Consider the following 20374-nt stretch of genomic DNA (forward strand, 5'->3'; position numbering starts at 1 on the left):
GATAGTCCCCGTCTAACCCACACAGCTGGGAATGGGAACGTGAGTCACCACTCAGGCCTGCTACGCAGCTTCCGTACTCCTCATCAAGATGAGGGCGCCTCGTACTTTTCTGGCATTCTGAGCGGGGCAAGGCACCCTCGGCAGAGACCAGCCTTACCCTCAGACTTCCGGATTTTCCCTTTATCCCCCTACGTCCCCTTCCCAGTTTCCTTTCTCCTTCCCTCGGTCAGGCACGCGCCTAGCTTCTCACACCCTAACTCAAAAGTTCAAGTGTTGACTAGGGAAGTAACTCAATCCACAAGCCGGCTGACTGCGGCGCTGAGGCCAGGGAGCGTGGGACACTTAGCCGTCCTGGCGGCGCACTCGCCCCGCCCCTCCCACGCACGTCACGTCCGGCCAGGCCCCCGCCCTGCGTTCTCCTCTCGCTCGCCGTTAGGGAGGCTCTGCGCCTCAGCCGCTGCCTCCGTCGCCGCTCCTGCCCCTCCTTTCGCGTCTCCGCCGCTGCCACCGCCGGGGAAATCCGGGGGTCGCTACTGGGCTGGCCCCGTGCCATTGCCATTGCTTCAGCTTTCCTCCAGCGGCCACCTCAGGAAGAGGCTTGTCGGCCGCGGAGTCATTTGGGGCCTCAGTTCTCGCTCTCTTGCTGTCGCTGCAGGTCCTGGAGAAGCGGCCGCGGCCGGGAAACGGGGCTTCGCGGTTCCAACGGTAGGTAAAAGGGCGGGTATTCGGATCTGCGCATGCGCGGGTCGCCCCTCGCTGCGGCCCTCCTCTCTTTGCCGCCCCCCAGCGCCGAGTCCCACCCGCGCGGGCTCCACTGTGTTGCGTTTTGGTGTACAGAACTGGGGCAGCGCCCTGCAGGTGGGCATTCGGTAGAGAGGACCCCGTTTCTGGTGGAGAAAGAAGAAGGTGGGGCTGCCGGGGGGGTGTGGCAGTCTTCGATTTTCCGCCGTGGCTGTGCGCGTGAACATCTGTGCCCCTCACCTCCTAGGTTCCCCAAAGTAGAAGACACAACGCCCCGTGTTTGTTTGCTACCCTCCCCTGCCCTTAGGCCCTGCGCCACTTTGGTGCCCACTTCCTTCATGCTGGGCAGTGAAGTTGATGCAGGAAAAAAAAAAAAAAGTGTGGTTTATTCCGGGCTCAGCTGCGCCCCTTTTAGAGGTCACGTGAGACCAGTGGTTGTTGACTTCCTTAAATCGCCTAGAGAATATATCCAAAATTGGGCTGTTGGTGCACTGGGGCCTCACGAAGAACGCAGTCTGCAGAAACCAGGCCAGAGGGGTCCCTTTGTAGTAGGGCATTACGTTTCAGATTGGGCGCCTGATTTCCTAGATAAGGTTCTTAGGAGTTGAATCAGTTGGCACACTTGTCCAGTGAGAAATTGTTAAACATTTTTTTTTTTGTAATCAATTAAGACGAAATTAATTTTTACAAAAAACGGTCGCATAATTTTATTCGGTTCTCCATTACATCGTCTAATCAGTGAAAAAAAGTTGGACATTTACCATACTTTCAAGGATCTAAGCTAAAAATGGCATCCAAAACCATTGTAATGCTGGGGTGCGTTTGTTTATAGAAGTAGACTTTTTTTTTTGAATTTCGAATTATTTGACTTTCTCCAGCGGGATTCATGTGGGTTTATGTCTTCGTGTTTTAATCTTGAAATACTTGTTTGCCTGGGTTTCTCACAGGTACTCTGTATATGGTAAATACTTGTTGAATGGAATTGAATAGTCATTTTTTGTATATCCGTTAGGTGCCCTTCTTACTTTCTTAATCTGTGCATTTTTTAATGTTAGGGTAATATTCTCTCCAGTTTAATGTCTTCCCAGTTAGGCATTTGTGTGACACAGCTTAAGTCCTTGGAAGATGTAGAAGGGCATATCACAATAGCATAAAATTCTTCATAGGGTGCGGAGACTATTGCATTGTGGTTTTATTAGAATGTCTTTTAAAGACAGAGTGGCTGAAATGAATATAGTTATTTGTGTTTCTCCACCAATAAAATGACAACTACTTTTTTTTTTTTTTTTTGGTATCAGGGATTGAACCCAGGGGTTAACCACTGAGCACCATCCCCAGCTCTTTTTTTATTTTTTCTTTTAAGACAGGGTCTTGCTAAGTTGCTCAGAGCCGGGTAAATTGCTGAGGCTGGCTTTGAACTTGTGATCCTCTTGCCTCAGCCTGAGCCATTGGGTTTAGAGGCATGCACCACCATGCCTGGTGACAACTACTTTTTTTTTTTTTTTTAATTTTTAATTTATTTTTTAGTTTTCAGCGGACACAACATCTTTTATGTGGTGCTGAGGATCGAACCCTGGCCACATGCATGTCAGGCGAGCACGCTAAGGCTTGAGCCACGTCCCCAGCCCCAACAACTACTTTTATTATCATATGCAAATAACCTTGACCTGTCTGTGCCTGGCTCCCCCAATGTATACCAATTTTAAAGTTGGGGGATGTTTTGTGTAAATTGCCTTATAAATTGCCAAAGTGTTTTTTTTTTTTTTCTTTCTAGTATTGGGTATTGAACTCAGCAGTACTTTACCACTGAGCCATATCCTCAACACTTTTTAAAAAATTTGAGTTAGGCTGGCCTTCACCTTGGGATCTTCCTGCCTCAGCCTCCTAAATTGTTGGGATTCCTGGCCTGTGTTAACTATGCCAGGCTAACTTTTAGGACTGGGGATGTGGCTCAGTGGTAGAGGACTTCTGGTTTCAATCCCCAGTACTAAAAAAAATAAATTTTTTTTCTTTATTTTGTACCAAGATTGAACTCAGCGGCACTCAACCACTGAGCCACATTTCCAACCCTATTTTGTATTTTATTTAGAGACAGGGTCTCATTGAGCTACTAAGTGCCTTGCCATTGATGTGGCTGACTTTGAACTCAGCCTCCCCAGCCTCTGGGATTACAGGCCTGTGCCACTGCGCCCTGTTTTAATTTTTTTTTAATGTGTTGCTGGGGATGGAACCCCAGGGCTTTGCATACTTAGGCAAGCCCTCTACCACTGAACTATACCTCATCCAAAATAATTTTTGAAAGAATTGTGGTAAAATATAACCTAAAACTTTACCATTTATCATTATTGTGAATCATTTATTGTGATAAAACACACCATACCATAGAATTTACCGTTTTAATTCTTCCCCTCCCCAGTACCTGGGATTGAACTCGGGGCCTCACACATGCAAGACAGGCACACTATCACTGAATTACAACTGCAGCCATGTTTATTTTGAGACAGTGTCTAAGTTGTTTTGGCTTGCCTGAAACTTGTGAACCTCCTGCTTCGTCTTGCAAGTATCTGGGATTATAGTGTGTTATATTGCATTGGGCTTAACTATTTTTCAATGTATAATTCAGTGGCATTAAGTACAAAACAATGTGGTATCATATCACCATTTTGTTTCTAGAACCTTTTCTTGTTTTTCAGTACTGTGGTTTGAACCTAGAGGCACTTTACCACTGAACTACATTCCTATCCCTTAAAAAAAATTTTTTTTTTTTTGAGACAGGGTGTCACTAAGTTGCTTAGAGCCTGCCTCAGTCTCCCAAGTCACTGAGATTATAGGTGTGTGCCATTTTACCCAGCTCTATAAGTTTTTTATGTAGAAACTCTGTACCCACTAGACAGTACTTTCTCATTCTCTCAAAAGTTACCCCTGGTAACCTCTGTTCTATTTTCTTTCTTTGTGAATTTGTCTAGGTTCTGTATTATTTACAATCATATGATATTTACCCCTTCGTGTCTGGCTTATTTCTCTCTTTTCCTTTTTTTTTTTTTTTTTGAGTGGGAATTGAGTTTAGGGTGGGGTAATCACTGGGCTGCATCCCCAGATCTCTCTTGTTGAAACAGGGACTTGCTAAGTTGCTTAGATCTTGCAAAGTAGTTGCTGAGGCTGGCCTCAAACTTGGGATCCTCTTTCCTCAGCCTCCTGAGTTGCTGGGATTACAGGTTTAGGCAACCATGCCTGGGTCCAGCCCTTTTTAAATACTTATTCAGTGAGACAAGGTCTCACTGAATTGCCAGGGCTGTCCTTGAACTTGTGATCCTCCTTCCTCAGCCTCCCCAAGTCCCTGGGGAATTAGAAGTATGCACCACTGCTCTAAGTATGTTTTTAAGGTTTATCCACTCCCCCGCCCCCCTTTGGGCATGATAAGCATACAGTCTACCACTGAGGTGTAGGCCCAGCCCAGGCGGCCTGCCTCCACTGAAAATTGAACCCAGGGCCTCACATATGCCAGCCTCAGCAACTACAAAATGCTATATCACTGAGCTACAGAGGTATATTCCCAGACAGGCAGACAGGTTCATCCGTGTTTAAGTGTCAAAGTTTCCTTTTATTGTAAGGCTGAATAATTATTGTGTATCACATTTTGTTTATCCATTCATCTATTGGTGGATATTTGGGTGGAAATTGGTATTTGTGAATAATGTTACTGTCAGAATGGGTATATGGATAACTTTTCAAGTTTCTGCTGTCAGTTCTTATATACACAGAATTGGAATTACTGGATCATGTGATAATTTTTATATTAAATATTGTTAAATTTATTTTGAGGGACTACTCTAAGCAAAAATAACCAAAACGGTTTTGACACCATTATGAAGGCACACATAACTGGGACAGAAGCAAACCTCAAACAGATCAGCAAGCTTTCCTTTATTCTGCAGCGGAGTCAGTCAAACAGGCACTGGAGAGGCTCACTTTCTAGGTAGAAAAATAGCCCTAGATTACAGGAGAGGTCTGAGGTTATATAGGTTACACACTGGGAGATGACTTAACCATTGAGGACTTTTAACAGAACATATCAATATGGGCACTCAGGAAACAGGTTGTGAGAATTTGAAATTTGTTTTTATGGGCAAGAATAGAGGGTCCAGAGTTCAGCATTCAGTGTTTATCTCTTTCCCTCCAGGGTCTATTGTATTGTCACTGGGAAAGGATTTATTTGGGGAAGGATCAATGTTTTAGCTCCTTTTCAGAGACTCTCCTTTTTAGGCTTAATGGATATCTCTTTCCCAGGAATTGTCTTGTCACTGGGAAAGGACCGATGTTATCAGTGTGTTGCTTTCTTCCTCCCTCCCTCTTCCCAGGCCACACTGTTTTGGGGGTTGTCATTTCCATATCCTTCAACTACCGTACCATTTTTCAAAGTGACTGGACTATTTTTTATTCCCACCAACAAAAGCTTAAGAGTTCCACCAGCTTGACAGCTGCTACTTTGTTAATTGGTTTATTTATAATCTTCTTGGTTGTAAACTTGAATCTCCCACCCCTATCCCGCCCTCACTCGAGGACTGGAGATTGAACCCAGACACTTGTATTAGTGTGCTACATCCCCAGTATCTTTTACTTTGAGACAGAGTCTTGCTAAGTTGCCCACATGGCCTTGAACTTGTGATCCTTGTTCTTTCGGCCTTCCTAGTTGTCCTCACCAGTGTTTGGCTCTGGTAGTTTTGATTTGCATTTCCCTAAAGGCTAGTGGTGGGCATCTTTTTATGTGCATATTATTTTTTCATGTGCATATCAATTACATATATATCCTCTTTGGAGAAGTGTCAATTCAGGTATTTTTGTTCAATTTTGAATTGGTTCATTTCATAGTTGTTGAGTTGTAGGTGTAGCTAGTCTTTTTTTGTGTGTCTGCAGTCCTGGGGATTGAATCCAGAGGTACTCCACTCTGAGCTACATCCCCAACCCTTTTCAAAAATTATTTTTACTATTAGTGTTGTTATTATTATGGTACTGGGGATTTAACCCTGAGCTACATCTCCAGATCTTTTATTTTTTTGAGACAGGGTCTTGCTGAGTTGCTTAGTGCCTCACTAAGTCACTAAGGGCTTCTCTTGCTGAGGCTGGCCTTGAAATTGTGATCCTCCTGTCTCAGCTCCCGAGTTGCTGGGATTGCAGGCATATGCCACCCTGCCTAGCAAGTTTTTTTTTTTTTTTTCCTAATTAGTTATACATGACAATAGAATGCATTTTGACACATCACACAAAAATGGAGTATAACTTCTCATTCTTCCGGTTGTACATGATGTAGAGTTACACAGGTTGTGTAATCATATATGCACATAGGGTAGTAATGTCCAATTCATTCTATTATCCTTCCTATCCACATGCTCCCTCCCCTCTCCTCACTCCCCTCTATCTAAACCAAAGTACCTCTGTTCTTCCCTAGCCGCCCCCCCCCATTATGAATTAGCATCTGCATATCAGAGAAAACATTTGGCCCTTAGTTTTTTAAAATTATTATTATATATTTTTAGTTGTAGATGGACTCAATACATTTATTTATTTACTTATTTAATTTATTTTTATGTGGTGCTAAGGATCATACCCAGTGCCTCACACATGTTAGCCAAGTACTCTACCACTGAGCTACACCCCAGCCCCTGACCCTTTGGGTTTGGCTTATTTCACTTAGCATGATATTTCTCAGCTCCATCCATATACTGGCAAATGGCACAATTTCATTCTTCTTTAAGACTGAGTAATATTCTATTGTGTATATATACTACACTTTCTTTATTCATTCATCTGTTGAAGGGCACATAGGTTGGTTCCATAGTTTCATAGCTATTGTGAGTTGAGCTGCTATAAACATTGATGTGGCTGAGTCACTGTAGTATGCTGATTTTGAGTCCTTTGGGTATAAACTGAGGAGTGGGATAGCTGGGTTAAATGGTGGTTCCATTCCAAGTTTTGTGAGGAATCTCCATACTGCTTTCCACAATAGTTGCACCAATTTGCAGTCCTACCAGCAATGTATTGAGTGTACTTTTTTCCCCACATCCTATTGTTTAGATTGTATTCTTGGTAATTGCCATTCTTCTGACTGGAGTGAGATGAAATCTTAGTGTGGTTTTGATTTACATTTCTCTGATTGCTAATTGTTCAATTGAAAAATTGAACACTTTTTCATATATTTGTTGATCAATTGTATTTCTTCTTTTAAGTGTCTGTTCAGTTCCTTAGCCCATTTATTAACTAGGTTATTTGTTTTTTTGGTGTTAAGTTTTTTGAATTATTTATATGTCTTGGCGATTAATGGTCTATTTTCTCCCATTCTGTAGGTTCTGTCTCCACATTATTGTTTCCTTTGCTGAGAAGAAGCTTTTTAGTTTGATTACATCCCTTTTATTCCTTCTTGTGCTTTGGGAGTCTTGTTAAGGAAGGCAGTTCCTAAACCAACATGGTGGAGATTTGGGCCTCCCTTTTCTTCTATTTGGCACAAGGTCTCTGTTCTAGTGCCTAAGTCTTTAATCCACTTTGAGTTTTGTGCAGGGTAAGAGGGGTTTAATTTCATTTTGCTGCTTATGGATTTCCAGTTTTCCCAGCACCATTTTTTGAAGAGGCTACCTTTTCTTCTATGAATGTTTTTGCTTTTGTCTAGTATGAGATAACTATATTTATGTGGGTTTGTCTCCGTGTTTTCTATTCTGTACCATTGGTCTATGTGTCTGTTTTGATGCCCAATGCCATGCAGTTTTTGTTACTATGGCTATGTAATATAGTTTGAGGTCTGATATTGTGATGTCTCCTGATTCACTTTTCTTGCTTAAAAGTTACTTTGACTATTCTGGATCTCTTATTTTTCCAGATGAATTTCATGATTCTTGCAAGTCTTTAAAGTTATATTTTATATGAGTTAAATATTTTATTCAAAAGCCTAACATTTCTGAAAATGGATATAAATCTTGAGGGGGGGTAGGGATTGAGTTCAGGGGCACTGTACCACTGAACTACATCCACAATCCTTTGTATTTCTTTTTTTTTTTTTCTTTAAAAATTTTTATATATATTTTTAGTTGTTGATGGGCTTTATTTTATTCATTCATTTATATGTGCTACTGAGAACTAAACCCAGTGCCTCACACATGCTGGGCAAGCACTTTAACACTGAGCCACAACCCCAACCCTACTTTGTATTTCTTATTTTGAGAACAGGGTCTGGCCTTGAATTTGGGATTCTCCTACCTCAGCCTCCTGAGTAGCTAGAATTATAGGCTTGAGTATCGGCCTGGCAATCATGGTGTTTTTTATTTTTTAAAGGGTCAGTAATTGTGTTGTGTTGATACATGTGGGAAGAGCTAATTTAGCATAGAATTCTTTTTGATTTAAATAGAAAATCATGCTGAATTTGTGGATTAGTGACACTAATTAGGCATGTAAAGGAAGGGAACCCATTGGGAGCCATGTTGCTCTAGCACATTGCAATCTAACCCCTCCCAACACACACAAGATAACTCTTTAAATAAGAAGACAAGATTTTTAATCGCTACCTTTCCTCATATCTTCATGAGTAGTATTAAGTAGAATGTGGTGGCACATGCCTATAATCTCAGTGACCTGGGAGGCTGAGGTAGGAGGGTTGCAAGTTCCAGGCCAGCCTTAGAAATTTGGTGAAGCTGTAAACAACTATATGAGGCCCTGTCTCAAAATAAAAAGGTCTGGGGATGTAACTCAGTGGGAAAGCACCCTGGTTCAATCCCTGATATTGGGGGAAAACAAAACAAAACACAACAACAGTATTAAACATTCCTCATTCTTCTAGCACTCTTTCCTGTCTTCCCTGCATCTGCCCGCAACATAATGATACATGAACCATGTAGAACTCTACATCTGTCTATTGGCAGATATCTCAAGAGGTCACTTTTTAAAATTTATTTATTTTAGTTGTTGATGGATCTTCATTTTATTTATTTATTTATATGCAGTGCTGAGAATTGAACCTAGTGCCTCACACATGCTAGGCAAGTGCTGTGCCACTGAGCCACAGTGCCAGCCCATCAAAAGGTCATTCTTTGGGGAACTTTCTTCGGATGGTTTTGGAGACCAAATCTATAGGTGTTCTACAGTCTCCTTAGGATTGTGAATGGTTTCTAAGTGGATATATAAATAAAATTTTGCCTTTATTGTAGTTCTCATTCTAAATATTCTGGTTTCTTAAGATGTAAACTGACTTTCACTAGAAAGATTTTCAGAGGAAAAAAAGAAGGAAAGATTTGCAGATAGATCCAGGGACAATTTCTAGCATTTTTACAAATTCTGAAGTTTAGATGTGTGATTTTTTTTTTTTTGTTTACAATACTTTTATTTTTATTTTTAGTATACATAAAAGGGGAATAGTAATAGTGCCTGCTTCACAACATTGTTCTAGTTACAAGAAATAGCTTGTTAGGTGCTTGTAGAGATTCTCTAAGTAATAATTGCTTTGCCATAGTTTTTGTTTTTGTTTTTGTGATCTTGGGGATTGAACCCAGGGATTAGAGCATGCTAGTTAAGTGCTCTGCCACTGAGCTGCATCCCCAGTTGTCTTCCTTCCTTGATTTATCTCTGGTTATTGCTGGAAGTAGATTTGGCACCATTTTTTTTTGATATTTTATTCAATTTTAAAAAATTTGAAATGTCTCTGCTTGTAAATCTTTAAAAAATTTTTTTTATTAGATGGATGCAATACCTTTATTTTATTATGTTTATGTGTTGCTGAGATCGAACCTATTGCCTCACATGTGCAAGTGCTTTACCACTGAGCTACACCACCAGCCCTCTGCTTGTAAATCTTATTTTTGGTGTCGTCAGTATTTATTTCCTTCTCATTTATGTCTTTATTCAGTATATATTTTGAAAACTAAATTATGTGCCAGGCATTGTTCAATGTACAGATTGGAAAGCCTCAATCAAGGCCTCTGGGGATACAAAGATGAAATGACAGGGTCCCTGCCTTCAAGAATCTTTTATGAGAGACGTGTTTTTAAATTCTGTGGTATAATTGCTGAAAAAGTAAGAGTACATGTTAGCAATACAGGAGAGAACTCTCGGCCTCAGGAAATCAGGAATTTGCCTGACAAGAGAATTTGAAGTTTTGACTAGAAGATCTGAAGAAGTTTGGTGAACAAGACTGGGATGATCATGGTATTATGTTTAAGGGCTCCAAGCACAGAAAAATGGTATGTTCAAAGTCTGGGAAGTATGAAATGTGAGCCTATGAACTTCAAGTAGTTAAATATTGCTAGAAAGAAGAGGGAGCTAGAGAAATGGCAAGAAAGGAGATTTTACTGGTAATTGAGGCACTTGTAGGTCATGCAATGCAATTTAGAGTTTATCTTGTATGCTGTAGTTTCTTAAGACTTTGTATGCATCACAATCACCTTCAAAAACTTGTTAAATATACAGAGGCACAGGCCAGGCTTTCATGGATGCTACATTTTGATTGAGGCCTTCCAGTCTGTACATTGAACAGATCCCTTTTCATCCCCAGATGGTTCTGATAAACACTGAATTTGGACATCAATATTCGAGGTCACTGATCTCGAAAGTGCTTTTGAGGTACTGGGGACTGGGGTTGTGGCTCAGCGGTAGAGTGCTCACCTATGCATGAGGCACTGGGTTTGATCTTCAGCACCTCATAAAGTCAAATGAAGACATTGTGCCCCCCCTACAACTAAAAATAAATAAATAAATAAATAAATAAATAAGACATTGTGTCTACCTATAACTAAAAATAAATAAAGAAACGAACAAATAATGATGCTTCTATTTACTTTTTTTAGTTATCGGCGGACACAACATCTTTGTATGTGGTGCTGAGGATCGAACCCGGGCTGCATGCATACCTCTTGAGCCACATCCCCAGCCCCTCTATTTACTTTTAATAAATGTTAATAATGTTTAAATAATTAATAATTTTAAATGTTTAATGTTTTTAAAATGTTAATTTTTATGTGTGTTTATTATGTATGTAATACATGTTAGTGTATTGTTTTGTTTTACTTTAAAAACAATTTTTTTTTTGTACTAGGAATTGAAACCAGTGTTGGTTTACCACTGAGCTCCACATCTTTTTACTTTTTATTTTGAGATAGGGTCTTGCTAAGTTGTTGAGGCTGGTTTTGATCTTGCAATCCTCTTGCCTCAGCCTCCTGAGTCTCTGGGTTTACAGATGTGTGCCACCATGAGCCTGGCTCACACTTTATTTTAGAAATATACATAGATACATGGAGACATGCTCATAATTTTTAAAAAATTTGAAATTAAGAAATTTATTATTAAAACAAATTCTGTCAATAACAAAATAGAAATAATACACCTGAAACCAAAATAAATAAAATTAAAACTTTACTGGGACTAAGAATGTTTACCAATAAATTGCACTACTAAACTTGTTAATTTTCCTTATACCAGGAAATCCCCTGATGAAACAGACCTGGTGTGTGCACAGAACTAAACCTTAAAGGAGGCTTGATATAGTTAAAATGAATAGCACCAACTTAACAAACATTTTAGGATCCTAGTATAAGAATTTGATTTATATAGAACTAACAAAACAGATGTGGACTTCTCGTGGGATTTTGTAATATTAGAAGCAGAAAATGAGTGTGAGGCCTATAATATAATAATTGGTAAAACTAGATGGGATGGTTATATGCCACAATTAGCATAAAAACTTTTGAGAATTTAACATTTCTATACTTCTGTCTTTTGAAATTATTATATTGAGCTGGGCATGGTGGTGAATGCTGAAATTCCCTCAGCTTGGGAGACTGAGGCAGGAGGATCATGAGTTCAGAGCCAGCCTCAATTAACAGTGAGGTGCACCTCAGTGAGACCCTGTCTCTAAATAAAAATACAAAATAGGCCTGGGGATGTGGCTCAGTGGTTGATTACCCCTTTTTTGTACTGAGGATTGAACATAGGGCCTTCTAATCACTGAGCCACATCTTCAGCCCTTTTTATAATTTTTTTTTTTTTTTTTAATTTCAAAACAAGATCTTGCTAATAAGTTGTTTAGGGCCTTACTAAGTTGCAGAGGCTGGCTTTGAACTTGCAATCTTCCTGCCTTAGGCTCTCAAGCCACTGGGATTACAAGTATGCACATTACATCTGGTACATTTTGGAGTTTTTGATGCCTTTATATGAATTTCTGTTTTTGGTAGTTAGCATAAAGTCTGAAAATACATGATATTTAATAAATGTTTTTGTTAGTGATCAAGATACAGTGCAATTTGTAGCTTTAGAATTTGTACAGAAATTAAGTTGAAGAGACTGTTAGTGAAACACTAGAAGATATATTTTTTGAAAGAATCAATAATTATGTTTTTTTTCTTTTTTAATTAGATCTTTATGGCTATACGTAGTAGTTGGGTTCATCCCGACAAACTCAGCCCTGCATGGACATTGATTTCAGTCCACGATCTCCCCTTTCCCTCCCATTCTCCCCACTCTATCCTCATAATTTTCTTCCTGATTTGGAGTCCAGAGCTTTACAGTGGGAAAAAATTGGGGAATATTGAGCAGAAGAATGTAGATTAGATTTCAGTGTTAATGACATCAGTTAGGAGACATGAGAGGATTTAGGCACTGAGGATTTTATCCACTTTTGTGACTATTTTGTTTTGATTTAAATTGCCTTAAATTATGACTGGAGGTTATAAAATAATTAACTGTGGCCATGAAACCCTTGAAAGTGTCTCAAAACTTAGCCACATAATCTAGCAATAAATTATCTCCAGGTGAAACTAATTTTTGTTTGACTGCTTTGAATAAGAACGGGATAAAGAACTGTCTACATGAAATGCTTTACATTTAGTGGTATAACTAACACCATGGTTTGGCAACTGTTGTCCTACAAAATATGCTTGATTCCATTGTTCATTATAGTTTTGTGGAATCCCCATGGAGGATTATTCCTGTAAATAATATGTTAAAATGCATACAGGTAAACAGATTCTTAGGATAAGTATACCCGATATTTCCTCATTGTTGAAATAAATAGTTTACATTTTTTGTTTTGTTGTTTAAAGCAGAGAAATCTCCAGTTTTTTGAATAGTAGAGCCCTCTATTACTTTCCAGTTCTGAGTTCTGTGTTAGTATGTGATAAATTTACTTAACAAAGTCAGTGTGAATTTAATAAATAAATTACTTAACAGTCAGTATGATTAAATAATAGATTCAAATGACTGTTTTCTAATCTAAGTAGCATCTATGAACTTCAGACAGATAAGTGTATGTGTGGGTTGGGGAGGTAGGTAGCTCGGTGGTAGAGCACTTCTTTAGCATTTCTTAGATACCCAGCACTGCCAAAAAAAAAAAAAAAAAGTGTACATGCAGTTGACATTTGCTTAGCCTTTGTATAATATATCTCAAGATGACTTAGGCTTTTATTAGTTTCTCAGGCCAGGAGAAACTGGCTGTTCTCTGTCTTTTGAGAATTTAATAATGTGATTTAGATGTTGCATTAGTTTTCACGGTTTTCTTGACAAATCACTACAACTAGATGCCTCTAAAATGACTGATTTTTAACATATGATTTAACATATTGGTTACATTTGTAATACCATCCTTGTTCAATTTGAATGAAAGAGGTATTTGTTCCTTATCTACAATGATTTTTTTTTTTTTAATTTTAGAGCAGGGATAAATTTTAGTTTTTCATAGTTTTGATTAAATTATGTAGAGTTAGACATAGCAATGTTCTACAAACTTAAATCTCTATTCTCAATATTTATCATTTTTATTGAGACCCACCTCCTAGTTTATCTTTGTGTACCAGTGAGTAGCCGTTTTAGTAATCTATACAACTTCTTATTTAAAAAAAATTTTTTTTTTAAAGTTGTTGTTGGACCCTTGTTTTATTCATTTATTTATATGCAGTGCTGAGAATCTAACCCAGTGCCTCGCACATGCTAGGCAATTGCTCTACCACTGAATCACACACAACCCCAGCCCTACAACTTATTTTGTTTGACAGAATATTAAAAAAAATTATATATATATATATATATACACACACACACATATTTATATGTTTATATATGTGTGTGTGTATATATATACATATTTATATATTTATATGTGTGTGTATATATGTATACACACACACACACACACACATATATATTTTTTTTTTTTTTGCTGAGCATTGAACCCAGGGCCTTGCCTTCACGTGGTAAGTGTGTTCTCTACCACTGAGCCTATACCCCCAACTAACAGGATCTTCTAATGAGTCTTTATTTCATTTCTCATTGCAAAATCCTCCTTTTCTTTATGTTATATAGGTATCAATCTGACTTTTAATGTAAGTTTGTTAAATAAGTTCTTAAGGAAAACTTTTCTAAAGGATCTTTAGTATAACTTAACTTTGAAGTTGTTTTTTAGATGAATAGATACGTAGATGAACTAACTACATGTTTTAGCAGGAATTTAAGGATGTTTTGGAAGTAATCATCTACTAAAGAGATTGGTTGGGGGAGTGTGGTTTTCCATTCCCTCAAGTTTTGGTGTTCCTCACCAAGGGATATACCACTAATAAGACTTCGAAAACTACACTGAATGATACTACTCTTCTACTTACCTGAATCTTAGGCAGAGTGTTGCAGTGTAGTTTACAAAGCTTATTAAAAGATTTGTCTATAGAATTCACAGAGGTTGATCAGACTAAACATTAAACACATTGCTAAACAAGTTTTTCCTCCTTTAGCCTATTTATCAGCATTTAGCATTATGCAAAGAAGACTGATTCTGTAGTACACACATATATATAATTTACATACATAAATATATATATATATATTTATGTATGTAAATTATATATATATAAAATTTTTGGTTTTTGGTACTGAGGATTGAACTTGACACTTTACCACTGAGCTATGGCCCCAGCCCTTTTTATTTTATTTTATTTATTTTTTAAATTTTGAGATGGGGTCTCACTAACTTGCTGAGGGCCTCACTAAATTGCTGAGGCTGTCTTTGAATCTGCAATTCTCCTACCTCAGGCTCCTGAGTTGCTGGGATTATAGGTGCATACCTAGCTCTCTACTACTTGCATGTATTATCTTAGTTTAATTTAATAGCCATGAAGGTATTTTATTTTATACAAGGAAAACTAGGCATAAAGACATGGAAGTTGTTTGTGGTGTGCTATGTCTATAAAATGGTGGGTTTGGTAGTCAAATGTCATAACAGAATTTTTCTGGTCCTCCCTTCTTCTTTCTGATTCATTCTTTCCTTTGTGCACGCTATAGAACCTAGGGTCTTGATGTATACTAGACAAGGCAGTCTTTCACTGAGCTATACCCCAGCCCTCTGTTCTTTCTGCTATTTTCCCATATGTACTCTTGGGTCTCCAAATCAGAAAGCTCAGATAGCCACTATTGTGTTGATTCTTCAATCTTCTGGAAATAGTACTGATTAGATGAGGAATTAAGGAATTAAGGAATGGGTTAGGGTGTCCTAACCCATTGAAGCGTCCATTGAAAAAAATGGATCAGTTGGTGCAATCTCTATCAAAGATTCTCCCTTGCAATTCCTTTATTTATTCATCTTTATCAGAAAGATACTTATCCAGTTTAGCTATCATAATTTGAAACCTTTGCAAAATTTTGCCTTTTAAGTAGATTACACATTTTTTCAGGCCTTTTAGAATTAGTACCCTCCTAAATGGTAGACTTTACTGCTTATGGTAGTCTCTCTTTACAGCTAAAAATGTGGGAAATTGAAATAATTGTTTTTCTTTCTAGATTAACTGCTGAAGTACTGATCGAGTTCTGCGTTTCTTCAATGAGGAACTACAGGCTGATCTTCTGCCATAATCTTAAACAACCATAAATGACAAAAGAATGCTTGCTCAGTGAGGGTAGCTGGTGCAGAAGCAATTTTTTAAACTTAGGTGTTTAAGTACTCAAAGGTAAGTTTTAAAATGGTACCATCTCATGCTCTATAAATCTGTAAATGCCCTCTATAGCCTCCATTTTTTAAATAGTATCAGTTTTTCTTGTAGCTGCTATAAGGAGTGTTGAAGAAGGGATGCTGCTTGTCCAAAACTATGTAAATTTATGTCTTTTTCTTGTCCCTAAATGAATTTCTACTGTAACTATGAATTGGCTGGGTTGTTTCCTAATCATGTTGTAATCTTCTCTTGATGTTGGAGTATATAGTTGATCCAGTGGGCCTTATATTGGTGAACTTTAGAATCTTGAGAAGATACATATTTGTTATCTATAGTGTCTTTTTTTATTATAAAAAGGTCTTTCTTTTAAAATTCTCCTTTCCTACATAAAATAATAAATGTTTATTGAATGAATCTTTATGGACTACTACTTTGTTTGGTACCAGGGCACTGGAGCTCTGAGCCACATCCCCAGCCCTATTTTGTATTTTATTTAGAGGCAGGGTCTCACTGAGTTGCTTAGCGCCTTGCTGTTGCTGAGACTGGCTTTGAACTTGTGATCCTCTTGCCTCAGCCTCCCGAGCCGCTGGGATTACAGCTGTGCACCATTGTGCCCAGCTTGACTACTATTTTTTTAATGCCACAAATGATTGGAGCCAGTCACCTGAGGCATTGCTTCCTCCTATTGCTTCGTTACTGATCCTAGTTCCTAGAAAGTTAAGGCAAATAAGTATTTCTTCTGAATGAGACTGATTCTGGAAATTTTTTTTTTAAATGTGTTATAGCTGCTTTGTCTTGTTGAAATAAGAGCCAATTAATCTTGTTCTTATTAGTCCATCATTTCTAAAAAGTGATTGTCGCCTGTTTGGGTGTTTACAAATTGAGGGCTTAGATGAGCCTCAGATTCCAGAGATGGATTAGGTTTGACTTTTTACCTGTTTCATTAATAAGGTTGGTTAGTAAAGGTCTTTTAGAGCAAGATTTGTCCCTTAATTTGTCTTTGGAACATTAATGCTAGTTGCTGAATTTTGTATGATCAGTTTTGCCATTTGTTATTAAATGTGCAAACACTAAAAACATTCAGAACTAACTTCCGAGTAGAGGAAAATGCTTTCATAATTGTATTGAGTTAAATTTATTTGTAGACTTTATCATTGGTCGGTAACTGGAATATATTTAAATAGATGAAAACACATTCAGGTGTAAAGCATTTTTCTTTAATGTATACAGTCATATTGCCACCTGTTAATCATTATAGTCTTTTTTTTTTCTTTTTTTTTTTTTTCCCTTGTCTTTCATTTGGCAGAAAAGACAGCTTTGATTTCTGGCTGCAAAAAAGATATGAGGAAGAGCTCCTCCCCTTCCTTGAGTAACTGCAACTCCGTTCTTGCTAACAAAATATTTGGAATTCCACTTGATGAGCTGCAGCAGGGAGGACATCCAGACAATGAGGTTCCGTTCATAGTCCGCCACGTTGTGGACTATATTGAGGAACATGGTATACATTTTCTTACTTTTAGGGCTAGCTTTTATTTTAATAAACACAACTTATCCCTCTTTGATCTTGGCTTAAATTTTTTTTTTTTTTTGGTATGAAAAGTGCAAAACTGGATAAACAATAGAAATTCTTTTTAAGGTTTTAACATGTGTTTCTTAAATTCATATACCTAGAAATGATGGTTGCTCAGCCTGGAACATTTTTTAGTGGGGGTGATAGAAATATTTTTAATGAATATAAGGGGTGGGATGAAATAGAATATCCCTCAGAGATAGTGTGTTTCTAGGTGATTGATTTGACAGTTTTAATGAAAATCTGGGGAGCCAAGAAAGGCTTTCCAAAAGTATTAAGTATTTCAGGTTGATTGTAGAATGAATATATATGGTCAAGTAGTTGAAGTTGCAGCATTTTTAATTTTTGCTTTGAACTAATGTAGGCGGTCTGGAGCAACAAGGACTTTTTCAAGTCAATGGAAATGCTGAGACAGTGGAGTGGCTTCGGCAGAGATACGACAGTGGAGAAGAGGTGGATTTGGTTAAGGAAGCAGATGTTCCCTCAGCTATTAGTCTTCTTAGGTTTTTCCTTCAAGAACTTCCTGAACCTGTTATTCCTGGCAGTTTGCATATTCACCTGATGCAACTTTCTCAAGGTAAAATAATTCTTGTTAATCAGTTATTAATTTCAGAATCCTGGCCTTTTAGAAGTTTTTTTTTTGGCGGGGGAGGGAGGTTTGCTGAGGATTGAACCAAGGAGTGCTTACTTCTGAGCTACATCCCAGCCCTTTTTATTTTGAAACAGGGTCTTCCCAGTTTGCTTAAAGGCCTTGTTAAATTATTGAGACTGGCCTCAAAGAACTTGTGATCCGGGCTGGGGATGTGGCTCAAGCGGTAGTGCGCTCGCCTGGCATGCATGCGGCCCGGGTTCGATCCTCAGCACCACATACAAACAAAGATGTTGTGTCTGCCAAGAACTAAAAAATAAATATTAAAATTCTCTCTCTCTCACTCTCTCACTCTCTCTTTAAAAAAAAAAAAACAAAAAAAAAAACTGTGATCCTCCTGCCTTACCCTCCCAAGTTGCTAGGAATACATCATATATAGTATTTCAGAGGTTAATTTCTTGTTTTCTCATTTGTTCTTTTGGGCTCCATGGTCTAGACAAGGAGATGGCAACTTCTTGGATCCTTGGTATTTTTTACTATTTTATGATTTTGTTAAACCAAAGTTAGAGGCAAAAGAGAAGGAGGAAAAGGACGGTATTACCTGTTTAGTCTTTTGGGAAGGTGATATATCTCTCCATTTATGCCGTGCTGAGAATTGAACCCAGTGCCTCACACATGCCAGGCAAGTGCACTACCACTGAGCCACAGCCCCAGCCCCACATTGAATACTTTCCCTATGCTAGACATTATTCTAGATGCTGGGAATGCATCACTAAACAAAACTAGTTAAAAATCTCTGCCCTCATGGAGCTAAAATTTTAAAAGGGAAGTAGAGGAAAAATAGATGATAAACAAAATTATGTGATTATGATACAAGATGATAAATGGCTATACAACTGGAGAAGATGTTAGGTAGAATTTGTGTTGGTATAATCATTATATAATATTAATTGCTTATATTTCTTCTGGCTTATAATTTTCTTTTTTTAAATTTTAATAAACACAACTTATCCCTCTTTGATTATTTTCTTAAATAACCCTTTTCTGCTAAATGCTTAGGTTGTTAAATTTAATTTTCTACCACTTGATATGTTCAGGGATTTAAAACACATTAATCCAGGGACAGTTCTATTCAATTACAAGATCAAAGTACTGGCCCATTTGAATGGACACTTGGTAATATTACAAAGCATAAAGTTGTTATTGATTTCATTTTTAACGCCCCCCATAGACCTTTATTTTATTTATATGGTACTGAGGATCAAACCACTGAGCCACAACCCAGCCCACATTTTAAATTTTAAGTAAAGTTCACATGACTATCGTCTTTCCCTGATAAACTTTTTAGATTTGCAGAGATAGACAGTATCATGACTGTGGCCTTTTATATGTATATGTGTGTGTGTGTGTAAAATATATATATATATATGTTGTTGATGGACCTGTATTTAACTTATTTATATGCGGTGCTAAGAGTTGAAGCCAGTGTAATTTTGCAGAGATGGACATTTTCATGACCATCACTTTTTTTTTGTAGTTGGTGATAGACCTGTATTTAATTTATTTATATGTGAGCCCAGTGCCTCACATATGCTAGGCAAGCACTACCACTGAGCTACAACCCCAGTCTGTGACCATAGCCTTTTACCAAGTTTTTCTGTGCTGGGCAATGATATTGACCAAATTATGTTGTTATATTGTGTGTATATACAAATGTGTAACAACAAATTCCATCATTACATACAACTAGAATGCACTCATAAAATATATGTGTGGGGGGAGTTTTTTTGTAAGTTAATTTTCAGGACCTGCAGAAATATACAAGATGAAATACTATTGGATTGATATTTGCTACTAGAGAAATTATTTTGAGAGTATCTTTGAGAAATTACCCATTCTCAACAGGACTTGAGATAAATCCCTGGGGTTTAGTAGCCTGCTTTATGTTAGTGAAAACTTATTGACATGATAAACACAAGGACTTGCTTCAGTGATAAAATTTACTTTTTCTGGGGGTTGGGGGGTGGTACCGGGGATTGAACTCAGGGGCACTAACCACTGAGCCCCATCCCCAGCCTTATTTTATTTTATTTTATTTTATTTTATTTAAAGACAGGGTCTCACTGAGTTGTTTAGTGTCTTGCTTTTTTTTGAGGCTGGCTTTGAACTCTCTCTTGATCCTCCTGCCTCAGCCTCCTGAGCTGCTGGGATGACAGGTGTGCGCCACTGAATCCTTCTCACTTTATTTTTTATTCTATTTACTCTTTTTATTTTATTTATTCTTTTGGTGTTGGAACCAGGAGTGTTCTACCTCTTAACTACATCCCCAGTCCCTTTTTATTATATTTTGAGACTGAGTCTTGCTAAGTTGTGGAAGGTGGCTTCCATCTTGCTATTCTTCTACTTCAACCTTCTGAATTGCTGGAAATACAGGCCTGTGCCACTGTGCCTTATTAAGTTCCCTTGTTAAGAAAGAAACTGGCATACAGGGGAACAGTGGCTTATGCTTATATCCCAGCAACTCAAGAGACTGGG

At 38.0% G+C, this 20374-nt stretch overlaps 1 protein-coding gene across 10 annotated transcripts in view; it reads left to right on the forward strand.

Moving 5' to 3' along the window:
• Positions 1 to 408: 408 nt before the first annotated feature.
• Positions 409 to 20374, forward strand: part of Fam13b (family with sequence similarity 13 member B) — a 73681-nt gene continuing 53715 nt past the window's right edge. For all 10 annotated transcript variants that reach the window (XM_076856900.1, XM_076856904.1, XM_076856902.1 and 7 more), the window contains exons 1-4: positions 409 to 705; positions 15532 to 15698; positions 16987 to 17178; positions 17615 to 17827. In XM_076856900.1, coding sequence (XP_076713015.1) covers positions 17022 to 17178; positions 17615 to 17827 — 370 coding nt within the window. In that variant the 5' untranslated portion in view covers positions 409 to 705; positions 15532 to 15698; positions 16987 to 17021. The remainder of the gene's footprint in view (positions 706 to 15531; positions 15699 to 16986; positions 17179 to 17614; positions 17828 to 20374) is intronic.

Source organism: Callospermophilus lateralis, chromosome 5, assembly GCF_048772815.1.
Source record: "Callospermophilus lateralis isolate mCalLat2 chromosome 5, mCalLat2.hap1, whole genome shotgun sequence".
NCBI lineage: Eukaryota > Metazoa > Chordata > Mammalia > Rodentia > Sciuridae > Callospermophilus > Callospermophilus lateralis.